Source organism: Symphalangus syndactylus, chromosome 15 (assembly GCF_028878055.3).
Source record: "Symphalangus syndactylus isolate Jambi chromosome 15, NHGRI_mSymSyn1-v2.1_pri, whole genome shotgun sequence".
Lineage (NCBI taxonomy): Eukaryota > Metazoa > Chordata > Mammalia > Primates > Hylobatidae > Symphalangus > Symphalangus syndactylus.
The window spans coordinates 70,070,150-70,085,730 of NC_072437.2; the positions used below are offsets into that span (position 1 = coordinate 70,070,150).

At 40.5% G+C, this 15,581-nt stretch overlaps 1 protein-coding gene across 2 annotated transcripts in view; it reads left to right on the forward strand.

Moving 5' to 3' along the window:
- The window catches only part of MIPEP (mitochondrial intermediate peptidase), a 170,961-nt gene extending 155,752 nt beyond the window's left edge, over positions 1–15,209 (forward strand). For both annotated transcript variants that reach the window (XM_055244079.2, XM_063618840.1), the window contains exon 19: positions 14,953–15,209. In XM_055244079.2, coding sequence (XP_055100054.1) covers positions 14,953–15,050 — 98 coding nt within the window. In that variant the 3' untranslated portion in view covers positions 15,051–15,209. The remainder of the gene's footprint in view (positions 1–14,952) is intronic.
- Positions 15,210–15,581: the final 372 nt, after the last annotated feature.

The following is a 15,581-nucleotide window of genomic DNA, read 5'->3' on the forward strand; positions in this document are numbered from 1 at the left end:
GTTAATTTTAGAGTTTGCACATCTCAAATATCTGAATAGCATTATCAAGTTCTTTTTGTGACCCATCACATAAGTTAGAGTATGTCAGGTAACACAGTTTCTTTACTCTCTTTCCATTCAGTACTAAATGTATGTTTTGTTTAAGCTTTAGGGTCAGGAGGAAGGCCAACCTGTACTTACATTTCCCTTTCTAGCAGTTTAAATAAAACTGAGCTTTAACAAAATTCTTAAAATCTTAAATCACACACTCAAAATAGTGGAATTTCAACACTAGATTTGTTTTTGTCTTCCTTTTCATGCACGTGCATTTCACATTAGGATAGACATTTTATTTAAATGCTGCAATAGCCTGTGTATTGATTTTCTAGAGATAAGTAATCCTTTATGTCAAATACTTTCAATAAAACTAATTTCTGCTACTTGTATATTGCCAGTATTGAATGGATAGGAGGGAGTCATAAAAGTTTAATCAAACCAAGCATACATTTGTTATTTTATTGTTCGTTGTTGTTACAATAGTGAGAGCAATAACACTAAGTACAGCTAAAAGCATTTGTTGAGTGTATTTGATGTGCCAAGTGCTATGCACGTTGCTGTATGATCTCATTTAACTCTCTAAACAGTCCAAGGGATGCATAAGTAACTTATTTGCTTGAGATCACATAGCAGCAGACATTAGAACTAGGATTCAGAGTCAGGTACTCTGACTCACCTGTGTGGGCTGGTAATTTCTTCAACTTCTTTCTCATTATACCAGGAAGTTTTTGCTTTGAAATATGTGCATGCATATTCCACTGTATTTTTTTTCCCTTGCTCTTTCATAATTTTTGGCAACTGAGTTGTCCTTGTTGGGAATACAGTGATGCTCAAAGAATATATTATTGGGTTATCAGAGTAAGATATCATGGGGACAAATCTGAAAAGCGGCATGTGCCAACTAGTATGCTAACTAGTAGCTAATATATATACTAGTATGTAATGGCCTTACCTACAGTAAAATGATTTTGTAGGAAAATAAGATTTGTTGAATGTAAAGGCATGAATGCACGGCGTACAAAGCAAGATTTGGAACTTTACAGGATGCTCACTGGCAGAAAGCTGCTTTTCTTGCACAGCGTAGCAGGAATAAATGAGGAAAGCATGTTATGGAATCGGAGTTACAATTTAGTAGCTCTAGGATTATGACACAATTTCAATAATAGAGGCAGCCCAGAATAATAGCCAAGTAAATAGAATCCCTAATCTTTGGCTTGTTCATATATTTACCCAACGTAGCCTCTAAAATCGCTGAAAGCTTTTTGGCAGAAAGAAATGGAAAGGAGCACCTGCGTTCTCAAGGCTAAGACCTCCCTTTTGTAAATGCACTAATATTTTAAGAGGGTGTGTGCATGTTTAATGTGTGGGTGTGTTTGTTTAAGGAAGACACTGAGCTTCAAAAGGCAAGATGTTTTGTAACCCAGAAATGTAATTGTAAATGGAATTATTAAATCTGACAATGAAATTAAAATAAACTAATGTGTAAACAGAGCACATATGTGGGACTGTACTTGCTGGCTCAACTTCTGTCTAACACAGGTTCAGAGGCTTCACTTCAGTTAATAATTCTAGAGAGAGAGAGAGCCTCATGTGAATGCCGACAGATACCAATCCAGCACAGGGAGCAGCAGAGTCTTTTTAGTTCAAAGGAAGAGAATTTCACTTCCTGGCTGATAGTCTGATTTTCTCAAGAACTGATTGTAGATAGAGAGAATCCACCTTTAGCAAAGGGTGTGGGTAACCACAGTCTTGTAGCAGAGAAAAACTTCAAAGTCAAGATGGTGAGCCATACAGTTGCCCTAGGCTTGGGAGAGACAGATCTGGAATGAGGATTCTGATCTCATAAAATTCACTTAAGATTTTTCAAACTGCCAGGCTAGCCTTTGTAGCTACAATTCTTAGTCTAGGCTGAGTTTGGCACATATAATTATTTCAGCAGAAAAAATAGCCATTAAACTATTACGATGAATTATTAGAATTGGTAATGGTGCTGAGAATACTCAAACCTCCTTTTCACTCACTCCCAAATCTGTTTAGATAATCTGCCTTTTGGTACATCCAAGTTATTGTTATGTCTAGTAATGGAGGATGGCATAGCACAGACAGCTGTATAGCTGAGTGAATCGCAGGTTCTAAAAAGAGATTTCTGATCTCTTTTTTTAATTGTGGTAAAATCTACATGCCATACCATTTGCCATTTTAACCATTTTTAAATGTATAGTTCCAGGCCATTCACAGTGTCCTACACTTACAGTGCTGTGGAGCCATCACCAGTATCCATTTTCAGAACTTCCCCATCACCCCAGTGAAGACCCTTTTATCACAGAAGTCAGCAGGTGGAAAAATGGATTTATTTTAATTCCATCTTTTATTTCTTTTAGTAGATAAAACAGTTACCTAATAAGCAGATGGCAAAAAGTAGAAAAAAGCTGTGATTTATGAGCTGGATAGTAGCTTGTGATGTGAGTTTTATGATAGTTTTATGATATTTAATCACAGATCAATGTTTTGGAATTGAACTTGTGCAAAAATAGTAAGCAACCTCCTCCTTCAACTCTTGAACTAGGAAGCAGGTTTTCATAAATCTTCGGGTCTGATTATTATAGTGAGTTACTGAGCATTTCTGTGTGTTAAATGCTGTATCTTATTTAATCCTTATTAACAATCTAGCAAAGTAGATGACATTGTGCCAGTTTTATGAACTTCAGACATTATACTAAACTCCAACATTTTACTTTTACTTAGATTGCCTCCAGCAGGGGTTAAGTGATTAGTCTGAGGTCCTTAACCAGTTGTTTAACCCAGGGTAATCTCTTACTAAACCCTTGCTCTAACCATCAGGGTAGATTGCCTTCTTTCGAGCCACCTAAAGTTTTATTTAGAAAATGAAAAAGGTATTCTTTTCGCTCTGTTCTTTCTTGGCACCCCTTCAAAGGAAAACTTCTGTATAGTCAGAAGAGAAATAGCCTGAAATTTCAAATAATAAGATACCATGCGGAACCAGATAATGTTCCATTCAGCCCCAAATTCACACCAGCACAGTGCCCCCAAGGCTGTTAGTGGAACTGCATTCGAATGGCTGCTCTGCTGACCAGCAAGGCCGCACGGGGCTATTGTCCTGTCGGGGGTCCTCAGGACATTTTCTTTTTTGGAGCCTGAGGCTCTTTTTGGTCCACCAGACTGTTTCCTAACTGATACTTGCAGGCCTTAAATAGAAATCTGGCTAATGGAACTTAGTTAATTAATTTCTACTAAGTCCAGTGCTGTGGCTGAAATGTAAGAATATGACTAGCTTTTAACTTTTATTTATTTTTTTAAAAACTTTTTTTTCTAGGCTCGGTGTACATGTGCAGGTTTGTTATATAGGTAAACTTGTGTCATGGGGGCTTTTTGTACAAATTATGTTATTACCCAGGTACTAAGCCTGGTACCCAATAGTTATTTTTTTTCCTCTCCCTCCTCCCATGCTCCACACTCACATAGACCTCTGTGTGTGTTTGTTCCCCTTTGTGTCCATGTGTTCTCATTATTTAGCTCCCACTTGTAAGAACATGCAGTATTTGGTTTTCTGTTCTTGCGTTAGTTTGCTAAGGATAATGGCCTCCAACTCCATCCATGTTTCTGCAAAAGATGTGATCTCGTTCTTTTTTATAGCTACATAGTATTCCTTGGTGTACATGTACCACATTTTCTTTAACCAGTCTGTCATTGATGGGCATTTAGGTTGATTCCATGTCTTTGCTGTTGGGAATAGTGCATCAGTGAACATTCACATGCATATGTCTTCATGGTAGGATGACTTACATTCCTTTTGTATATATTAACAGTAATGGGATTGCTGGGTCGGATGGTGGTTCTATTTTTAGCTCTTTGAGGAATTGCCACACTGCTTTCCACAATGGCTGAACTAATGTATAGTCCCGCCAACAGTGTATAAGCATTCCTTTTTCTCTACAACCTCAACAGCATCTGTTATTTTTTTGGCTTTTTACTAATAACCATTGTAACTGGTGTAAAATGGTATCTCATTGTGATTTTGATTTTTTAGCTTTGATTTTAAAGAACTGATGAGGTATTTGTCCTGGGTGTCTTGGCCCAGGGCACTGGCCACTCCTGATTGGTGTTAGGAGTCCATCCACCTGGCCACATACACAGAGCACCCAGACCTCCCCTCTCCTGGGCAGCCTTGGACACCCAGTCCATGAACTTCCCTTGCATCTTTGAAACCCACAAGCAATGATACTTCCTTCCCCGACTCCACAAGGGAAGATCCAGTTTCAGGAGACCCAAGCTATGGAGGGCAGTCCCTCTGTGCTTCTTCCTATCCCCCTCATACCTCCTGCCACATCTGACAGGGCTCGGTGGCAGTGAGACACTGTTCTCTCTTTGTCCAGGAACAACCCCTGCTTTTCCAGTGAAGGTGGGGAGTAGAAATCAGGCATTAAAGCTTGCTTGTGTAGGCCAGGCGCGGTGGCTCACGCTTGTAATCCCAGCACTTTGGGAGGCCGAGGCGGGCGGATCACGAGGTCAGGAGATCGAGACCACAGTGAAACCCCGTCTCTACTAAAACTACAAAAAAATTAGCTGGGCGTGGTGGTGAGCACCTGTAGTCCCAGCTACTTGGAGAGGCTGAGGCAGGAGAATGGCGTGAACCCGGGAGGCGGAGCTTGCAGTGAGCCGAGATTGCACCACTGCACTCCAGCCTGGGCGACAGAGTGAGACTCCGTCTCAAAAAAAAAAAAAAAAAGCTTGCTTGTGGATCACCCAGACTTTATGAATCGGAGGAAAGACAGAATCATTTAAATGAAAAAACAGCTGCTTCAGGTACAAATCCTGGGTCTGCAGAGTTGGTCTTTGATCAGACAGAGATATCAGTGTTCCCTAGACATCATTAAATTCTTTTTAATAACGGGTGAACTGATTTTTTTTTTTTAATCAACTGGGAATCTTCTTGAAAGAAATAGAACCAACTCTGGCTTATCAAAGCAGAAAACCAGTTTTTTTTTTTTTTGAGGCCACAGAATCAAAGGAAGAAGTTAGAACAGGGCTCCAGAAAGAGCAGCTCGGTGGGGCTTGGCAGAGGAGCGGGTGTGTTCTTCATGGGGCTGGTGCTGGGATTGCTCAGCTCCAGCCAGCCATAGACCTTTCTCCGTTCGGCTCAAGAACACATCTGGCCACCTCACTGGGTGAGCCAAGGGCAGGGAGAGCTTCCTTATTTCTTGGCCCACTGTAGGGTGTCTGCCTGCACACTGTTGATGTTTTGGGACCAGGTAAGTTCTTTTTATGGGGCCTGTCCAGTGTGTAGTAGGGTAGTTCACTCCCCCAGTGTGACAACCAAAAATGTCATCAGACCTTGCCAGATGCCCTGACAAAAATCACCCTCTAAACCACTGCTCTAAAGCAAAATTATTCTCCTAACCAGAAGGGAAATGGATGCTAGGTGGAAAAAAGCAATATCCTACCCCATTGACACCTCGGTGCTGTATGAACAGTTATGTATTTCCATGGCTTTCTCCCCAATTCATGAAGTTCTTCAGAACAGAAATCATGTCTCACTCATATCTGTGTGCCTGCTGTCTCCAGTACACAGTGTTTATCACACAAGTGCTTAGTAAACATTTCCTTTGATAAATGCATGAGCAGACGTTCAGTCTGAAGTGGAGTCAGGAGTGGTCATGTTCCTGCTTGCTGTGGTGCACTAGGAGCCTGGCCTGCAGGCAGAGGCATTTATCTCAGAACCCTAATGGCAGGAGAGGTCCATGCCTATGGGGAGTCAGACCTAAGCAACTCCATCCACCTTTCTGCTAAAATCGCCCACTTTGCAAAAATCATGACCTATCAACAGATGGCCAGTCCTCTACCAACTTCCTCGTGTTTTCCTTGAGAAGTGGCTCCCTCTGGGCTCCTGCCTGACTGAGGGTGGATTCTATTTCTCAGGCTCAGAACAGTCAGAATGAAAGAAGCTTCTTAGGTGTGTGTTTCTGAGCTTTTCTCGTAAGAGTTAATAATTGATCAACACAAATTATTGTCCTCTAGAATGTTGCTAGTAATCAAAACATACCCTGCTTTTTAACTTTTTAAATAAAAGGACTGCCTTAATCCCCAAAGGGCACCTCCCGTCTAGGAGACTTCTTGAGCAAGTACAGAGCCACAGCTTCCACACAGCTCACACTGACACTACGTCCGTTTCTCCCTCCCCACTACAGATCTGTAGGCCATATCCATGCCAAATCCACTAGATCATTGTAGGTGCTTTTCCAGCTAGCTGGTACTCAATAACTTTGAACAGTGTCCCAAATAAATTATAGTTTTACATGAAACAGTTGTTTTCTATTTCACCTGAGAAATCTTTTTTAGTTTAGTTAAGTAGAAAATTATAAGCGTCTGCATCTTTCTTGCTCAGTATTTTTCAAGTTATAGTTGCCAGTTGAGAGAAACGACATCTCATTTTCAGGCTTAATAGGTTTCCACAGGTCCATCTGAGACATGGGGCTTAAAGGCGAGCATGCAGCAGTCACTGGGAAGGCTTATTAAAACACAGGTCACTGGGCCCATCCCTAGGTTCTCATTCAGCAGGGCTCGGATGGGGGATTAAGAATTCACATTTCTAACAGGCTCCTAATTGACACATCAGTGATGTCAGTCCACTTTTAGGTCCACTGGATCATAGTTTTCAGAAGAAAGTCTCAGTCACAGAGGCGCACGCCTGTTTCAGAGGCTGAGGCAGCTGGGTCACTTGAGCTCAGGAGTTCGAGACCAGCCTGGGCAACATGGCGAAACCCCATTCCTACAAAAAAAAAAAAACTAGCTGGGCGTGGTGGTGCATTCCTTTAGTCCCAGCTGAGGAAGGTGGAGGTGGGAGGATCACTTAAGCCCAGAAATTCAAAGCTTCAGTGAGCCGAGACTGCACCACTGCACTCCAGCCCGAGTGACAGAGTGACACCCTGTCTCAAAAAAAAAGAAAAAAACTCAGTAATTTATATATATAATATATACAGGGGTCTCTAATCTTTTGGCTTCCCTGGGCCACATTGGAAGAATTATTGTCTTGGGCCACACATAAACTACATTAATAATAGCTGATGAGCTAAAAAAAAATCATCAAGAAAAAAACTTCATAGTATTTTAAGAAAGTTTATGAATTTGTATTGGGCCACATTCAGAGTCATCCTGGGCCACATGCAGCCCACAGGCCATGAGTTGGACAAGTTTGATATATAACATCTTCCTAATAACATGTTTTTTCTTTTTTGAGGTTGTTAGTTTCTTTTGCCTTCCTGAAATTCACATTAGGCATTTAGGCACAGATAGAATGAATGGATGAATGAATGGAAAAACTCTTACAAATATTCAATTAATAGTTTCTTCATTCATTCATTCTTTGAGTTTCATTAAATTTGGATCATACTCGGCCATTGATCAAACAGCCATAGTTTCATTTTATTGGGCACCTTTGCTTGGTGTCAAGCAATATATGAAATAGACTCAAAGAAAAGATGTACCTATTCTTCTTCTTCCAAGCTTTAAAATAATTCTGCTTTTTAATTGCCTGGTAATCCCCTCTATTTATGAAATTAAATGATACACCAACCATTTCACCCTAGGGCCTTAGGAAAGGGAGCCAGAATGATATTTCATCTTTGCAAGGTTGGCTTACAAGTATAGTCAAGCTGCCAACCAATTGCTCTCAATCATGTTTTCAAATAATTATATTAATTGTACATCCAAAAGGGCATTCAAGGGTTAAACAGGTTAGGCCATTAGTATGCTGATTTTTAAATGAAGGTCTGGTTGGATTATATGTTCATTATGTATTACGAAATAACAGAATATGAACTTGCAGTTTTGTACACATATATATTTGAACTCATCCTGGAGCTGACAGGACTTTTTCTTGGTGAAAGTGTAGAAATATGCATAGTTAGGAGCCCCTTAAATATGTAAAGGCTTCTGTTTGAAGGGGTTACCACAGACACTTGGAGACCACCCAGAAAGCATCCCTAAGCACAGAACTCTTGGGCACTTTTTCCTCCCAGTATCACGCCAAGACAGCAACTCCAGCAGCAACCAAGCATTGTGAGCACTGTGTGCCCGATGGGAAGAGGCTCTTGGTCATTACATGAGTGCCTGTCCTGGTCATGAGTGTCCCGGTCACAGCTGGGCCAAGCCACCGTTGGCAGTACCAGACTACGGCCCCGTGAGACAAAGCCACTGATCTCTGCCCTCTACTTCCAGCTAGATGGGCACAATCGTGACTGCTTGTAAAGTGTGCTCCACAGAACAGAAGCCATGTAAGTTGGATTCAAGTGCTCATGGGTGGCATCAGGAAATAATGAGACCTTTCTCTCAATATTTTCCACATATTTAGGTTCTGTCACATCAAGGATGCTGATATTTAAATATAAACTGTTTTAGAATATATTTGACAGAATTTCGGGGCATGAGGCAATATATCATAGTGCTTTAAGAGCATGGCCTCAGGAAGCAGACTGCCAGGGTTAAAGCAAACCTATGAGTTGTGTGACTCTCTTGGCTTCTGTTTTCTTACTTGTGAAGATAGGTGTCTCAAGGTGTGTTTTAAGGAGACCACGGATCAGTGCTCTTAGAACAGTGTCTGGTGCACAGTGAATGCTGTGTAAACAGCACCATAGTTCTGGGAGTGGAGTGGCTGGCGTTCTTTCTGATGAGACCCGTCTAAGCCAGATGTCTGCAGGTCAAGTCCTCCCGCGTGGTATTTTTCTCCTCACTTTCTCTCCAGCTGTATGTCTGCAGTCACTCGGAAGAAGCGGCAGTTTGGAAACCCTGCCATTTTAAGACTCAGTCTTGGAATCTTGTTGATACTATAATTTAAATTCGTCAGGCTAGAATAATTACCCTAGTACTTCAGGGTTATGAAACACGCTAATTTGAGCAGAGCCGTCAGAACAAAAATGTTCTGGCTTGTACCATCTTTTCTTAGCCCATTTGTCTGTCAGGTAAAATGAGGAGAAAAATACATTAAATTCTCACTCTTTAACTACTCTTTATATATTCTCTGTCCCTCTCAGTAGGACAAATAGGTGAAGATCTACTACCTGCTTCCTTTTGTAAGCTCATATTTGCAATGTGTGTCCTGATGCAATTTTGTCTTTCTTATATTGCTATTGACACTTTTCTCTTTTTAGTTGTAAAGTTATTGCCTGTTTGAGTCCTTTTGGCAAGATCCATTCATTCTTCCTCTAATTTAGGTGATTTCCAGAGTGAAATGTGTTTGTTAACTCCATCCACCTTGGTTGGAGTTAACAGCTCCAAGCTGGTTCCCAGGGGTGCTTAGAAAATACAATTTTAATCGTCACCCTTCTAAAATTAAGACTTGAATGCAAAGGGGACATCTTTGTCAGCTTTAAAAAAACCAAAGCTTTCTTGGAATTTTTTTTTTACTATGGCCATATACAAAAGCCAAATCCAGTTTTTCTTACTTGTGGAACTACCTGAAACATTGGTTTTTGTTTTGTTTTTTTAAATTTTCTGTGTAGGGTTTAGTTCGTGTTAACACTCGCAGAACATTTAAATCTAATTAGAGCAGTGCACCCAGGATTCTTCCCCAGTTACTGTTCTTCATTATCCCTCCAGGCTCAGGTCCTGATTTCCTCCTTTTTGAACCTTCATCTTCAGCAATCACATTACATACAAAATCACCAAACCAGTTAGCTCTTACTGTATTTCTTTAGAAAAGCCCACAAGTGTATATATTTTTCTCTTGTGGCCACAGTTGCCATTCTGTGAGATACAGGAATTGTTTAAGGTGGGGAATTGGAGAAGGACGTGTGTTAGTTGGGCCTGTCTGCTGGGAAGAAGAGAGCAAGGTCATATTTATATTGGCAGTTTGTTGAGTTGAAGTGAGCCACTTCAAAGAACAGGATGGCCATACTTACCTGAATAGCTTGGCTCTGAATAAATGGCCTTCCCTTCTGAGAATTCCAGTCATTTAGTTATAAACGACCAGTCATGTAATTATAGAAATGTTTCAAATATAGTTTTTTTTAGTTTTAAGGAGCAGAGAGAGTTTAATAGGCAAGAAGAGACAAGAAGGAAGGGTGAAGGAAGAAGCTCCCCTGTACAGAGACAGAGGAAGGGGGGGCTCCAAAGCCAAGAGAGGGAACCCCACCTGCCACAGATACCAGCTAGGTATATATACAGAAGTTGGAGGAGGCAGTGTCTGATTTGCACAAGGCTCAGGGGATTGGTTTGACTAGGCATGTCATTCACGTAGCCTGCGGGAAAAGCTGGCCCTCCCACCCTAGCCTTTTAATATGCAAATGCAGGGCACCATGATGTTCTACACAGGTGGGGATACTTTGGGGTGGCCATGTATCCAGGAATGTGGGGAAAGGGCAAGAAGGCCACAAGAATCGCCATGTTTGGGTGGACCCACTTTCTAATGGCTGGCATTTGGATATCAGGTTATTGGCCTGGCTTTAAGAGCCGGAGCTTTACAAGAAATTTTTCCAGACATGCTTTAAAAAACAAAAACTTCCTAAGGACCCTTTTTCCTCTCTATCTGCCTAAAATAATTTATTAATAACTCCTACAACATTCCCCTCTGTGGAGATGCCACACTAACTGCTGTTAGGGGTTTGGGCGACGATGTCTTCTGGCTACTTTCTGCTGGAAAGGGGCGTCGAATGGGGAACAGCAGCTAGGGCTCCTCCTGGGGTTGATCTAAGGGTCCTTGGAAGAATGACGTGTCCATGTGTGGTTCAGTTTACAGCACCATTTGGAGTTTGATTGCTGTGAGTTGGGTGATCCTCTCCTCTTAAGGTCCCAAGATAAACTCAGAGCTCCCAGACAGATAATTTCTAAATTCTAAAGGAACCAGGCAGAGAAATAAACATGCTTCAAATTTTGTTCATAGGAGTATACCTTACTCAATTATTAAAGGCCATAAATAGTTTAAAATAAGTTTCCTTGATTCAGTCTGATCAATGAATTTCCTTTCTCGGCCAACGCACCAAAATGATATGGCTCCAATGAGTGGTGGAGCACCAGGGTTTTTGGTCCTCATGCCGGCTTAGATACAAGGACACGAACACACGTGGAGTGGTTTTAAGGAGCAGAGAGTTCAATAGGCAAGAAGAAAAAGAGAAGGAAGAAGCTACCCTGTACAGAGGAGGAGGGCTCCAAAGCTGAGAGAGGGAACCCCTCAAATATTAAAAAGGAAGAAATGGTGTGATAGGCTAGCATATTTTATGGAAAGCCATGTCTTAATTAAATGTTTTCCCTACAAATGTTCTCTGTATCAAGAAACCTGGCACATAGGGAATGCATGAAACCTGATTTATAAGCAGATTCAGTCTACCTAAGTAATAACCTGTATCTAGAAGGTACATTGTCAACTGTGCTACTTTAGCCATCATCACGTACCCAGCGTTTCTATCGTTAGTGACACAGCTGGGCCAGAGGCAAGGCCTGCCTTCATGCATGCAGATGATTTTACTGTAAAAAAGAACACTGTGTTTTGAACTTCAGTTGCACAAATAAGACACAGCAATGACATTCTCTTCTGGTAACTGCCCTTTATTCCTCACATATTTCCTAAGATAGAGCTGTTAGAATTTAGATAGACATTAGATAGACAATGAAAATATTGTAGTCTACAGTTGAAACTGTAACAATATTGGTATTGTTCTCAACTACCCCAGGTCTAATTAAGGGCTTTCAAGTATGTGTTTGGACCAAGTATTTTCATGTCCACCATCTAAATAGTCCTTGGTCTATTTCCCACCCCATGTGCTTTCTGGTGGGATGATCACATCTGCACCTCTAGTCCCCAAGTTGTCCCTGAGCTCTGTGTCCTCACTGTCTCCACATGGAGCGTCCCCTTCCACCTCACACTTGACAAGGGTTGTGTCTCCACACCACCCTGCTCCTCTTGGATTCCAGCTCAGTCTGTCCTTCCTGTTCTGTTGGTTGCCCTGGTTCAGAGCCCTGGGTCCTCTCATGTTCCTCTCCCAGAGTCTCTTCCAGCCTTACTCTACCCGCCAGACCAATTCTAGGTCAGCATACATTGTGCGTTTCCCCATGTTTGTGCCTTTCCTATGTTGTCTTCTCCACCTAAAAGGCCCAATCTGTTAAGTTTCTGCTCAGTCCCATCTCCTCCACAAACCTTCTGAATCTCTTCATTGGAATTCATCTTTCCCTTCTGTTGTCCACACTGACTGCACTTTGTATGCTATTAGCATCTACAGTTTACTCTTTCTCAAGATTTTATGTTAAAATTTTTCTAATATTCAGAAAAGTTGAATGAATAGTACAACACTCATATACTTGCCATTTAGTAAACATTTTCCTATATTTACATCTCATCTCCATATCTGGCCTTATATTTTTATGCATTTTGAGGTAGCAGACATCAGTAAATTTTACACCTAGATTCTTTTGCATGCATAGCATTAAGAGTTCAATGGTTGCTTACTGTATTTAGGTAAACTTTTCACACAGTGAAATGCACAATCTCAGATGTACCTTTCAATGAATTTTGATGCATATACACCCTTATAACTCAAATCACTATCCAGTTATAGAACATTACCATCACACCAGAGGCCCTCCTGCCCCTTCTCAGTTGATTCTAATATCCACTCCCAAAAGCAACCACCGTTCTGATTTTTTTTCACCATAGAGTGGTTTGACCAACTTTTTGAACTTGATAGAAATGAAATCAAACAGTATGTACTGCTTCACATAAGGCTTCTCTCACTCAGCATAATGTTTTTGAGATCCATTTGTGTTGTTGCATGTATGAATAGTTTGTTCCTTTTTGTTGCTGAGCAATATTCCATCATATGAATATATTGTAGTGTGTGTATTCATATCCTATTGATAGAAACTTGGGTTGTCTCCAGCTTGGGGTTGTACAAGTTGTTTCTTTGTTGACATATGCTTTCATTTCTCTTGGATAAATACCTGGGAGTGAAATTGCTGGGTCCTAGTGTAGGTACATGTTTAGTTTCATAAGACACTGTTAGACCTTTTTTCAAAGTGATTGTATCATTTTATCCTTTCACCACAAATGTATGACAATTCAGGTTGCCCACAGCCTTGTCAACATTGGTATAGCACGGTGGCTTATGCCTGTAATCCCAGCACTTTGAGAGGCCAAGGCAGGAGGGTCGCTTGAGCCCAGAAGTTCAAGACCAGCCTGGGCAACATGGCAAGACCCCTATCTCCACAAGAAGTTTAAAAACTAGCTGGACATGGTGGCACACACCTGTGGTCCCAGCTACTCTCAAGCTGAGGCGGGAGGATCACTTGAGCCTGGGAAGTCGAGGCTGCAGTGAGCCATGTTCACACCGCTGCACTCCAGCCTGGACAACAGAGCAAGACCTTGTCTTAAAAAAAGAAAAAATTATCTATTCTGGTGGATGTGTAATAGTATCTCATTGTGGGTTTGATTTTCATTTCCCTAGTGACTAATGATGTTGAATGTCTTCTCAGTGCCTATTAGTTGTGTTACTTATTCAGATATCTTCTTCTGTGAAAAACCTGACCTTGTGAAGGTAAAATCTTTTGTCAATTTGTAATTTAAAAAAAAATATTTTTACAATGGGTCGAAGGAGTTCTTTAGATTTTCTGGATACCAGTCTTACGTGAGATATGTTTTGTGAGTATTTTTTCCTACTTTATCATTTGTCTACTCATTGGCTTAATGGTTTCTTTCTTTTGAAGAGACATTTTTAATTTTGATGAAATCTAACATTTTTTCCTTTTATGGTCATTGCTTTCTGTGTCCTAAGAAACTATACCTACTTCAGGGTCACAAAGATACTTCATGAGGTTTTTTTAAGATAATAATTTTAATGTTTACACTTAGGTCTATGACCATCTCAAATTAGTTTTTATGTATGGTATGCAGTAGGAGTCAAGGCTAGCTTTCCGCCCTATGGATATGCAGTTCTGCCCACTGACTACTCCTCTCACTCTTCATGTTGTGACTGAGCCTGCCCACCTGTATGCCCATGACCTGTCCTGATCCTTTACACAAAGCAGATGCTTCCTTCGTGCTCACTGAATTGCAATACAGCTTCAGAGAACAATAGAGGATTCCTGCAATCTTTTAATGCCTTGATTTTGAAAGTGGTTTTACAGAATTCATCTCCCAAAGTAATGTCAGTATATAGAGGTGTTCAACCCTTGAGTTAGCATTTCCTGCCAAGAATGTAGGTTGAAGCAATAAGATTAACTGCATCAATCTTTGTTTTTGGCTTCTTTAGAGTGAAGAAAGGACATGAATTCAGCTTTTTATTGAATTCTTAATATATGCTAGGCATGGTGCTTCATTGCTTCTACTACATCTTCTTGTTTGATCCTTATAGCAACCTTGTAGGAAATTTGGATGCCAGAGATTTTAAGTGACTTCTGCGTTACACAGTTAGTTGCAAAGCTAGGAGTTCTCTGGGACAGGGAAATCTGGAGGAAAGCCAATAACTTGATTCTGATATAAGACTTCTATAAAAGAATGAACATCTAATTGATTGTAAAGTGTATAGAACTTGATAGCAAAACTTGATATGTAATTAAACTTGTTAAATTGTGAATCATCCCAGTCAAAGATAACTAAAAAAATTCAGTCTTCTAATATCAGTCTCTAAGGGTATAGTCATATATGCAAAAATAATAGCCCTTAGGAAATATATTTAGGCCTAAATCTCTAAGCTAAGGATGGATTTTATAGTAAAAATGCATTAAAATTATAAATAGCTCCAAGGCCCACACACTGCCCATGACTTTATAAAATGTTCTTGCAATCAGGTTATACAGCCAGAGTCTTAATTCAGAAAGCCAGAGTGTTCCTCCAGTGTGTAGATTTGATTTTGTGTCTTTGTGCTTCCTGTTGCCTCCTGGTGAACGCAGTGCTCACCTTTCCTTTGTTTGCAGGTATGCTTCAGAAGTGTCCTTCTGTTGATGACTTCGTAAGTGCCCTCGTTTCTGACTTGGATCTGGACTTCGAAACTTTCCTCATGGATTCTGAATAACAGAAACACTCTACACCTCGTAAATCAAGGTCATGTAGATAATGACTTTGTTATAAATGCTACAGCTGTGAGAGCTTGCTTCTGATTTCAGTGTTCACTTCTGTAATTCTGAAAAACTTTAAACTGGTAGAACTTGGAATAAATAATTTGTTTTAATTATTCTGGCTTTTCACCTGTTTGGCAAATTTTTGAGCACATGGAAATCTCTGACCTAGTAACAACACTTCTACATGGCATTGTTAAATGGAGGGTATGGGCATTTCCTTAGTATAACCACTCTCCTGTTGAGCTTTTCCCCCTTTCCATGGATCTTTAATTGGTTTAATTAAATAATTAATTAAAAGCAAAATTGTTTAAGACAGAGTGTGAAGCAATCTTCAGACAGGTTACACTTATAGTTCTTTTAAGAATGATGACCATTTCTTAAGACCACTATCTAAAGTAGGCTTAGAAAATGCACTTTAAATAGTCAATTACAGGCAGCCAACAAACCAAGTGTGGTTTCCAAAATACATGTAATTATCTCTACTG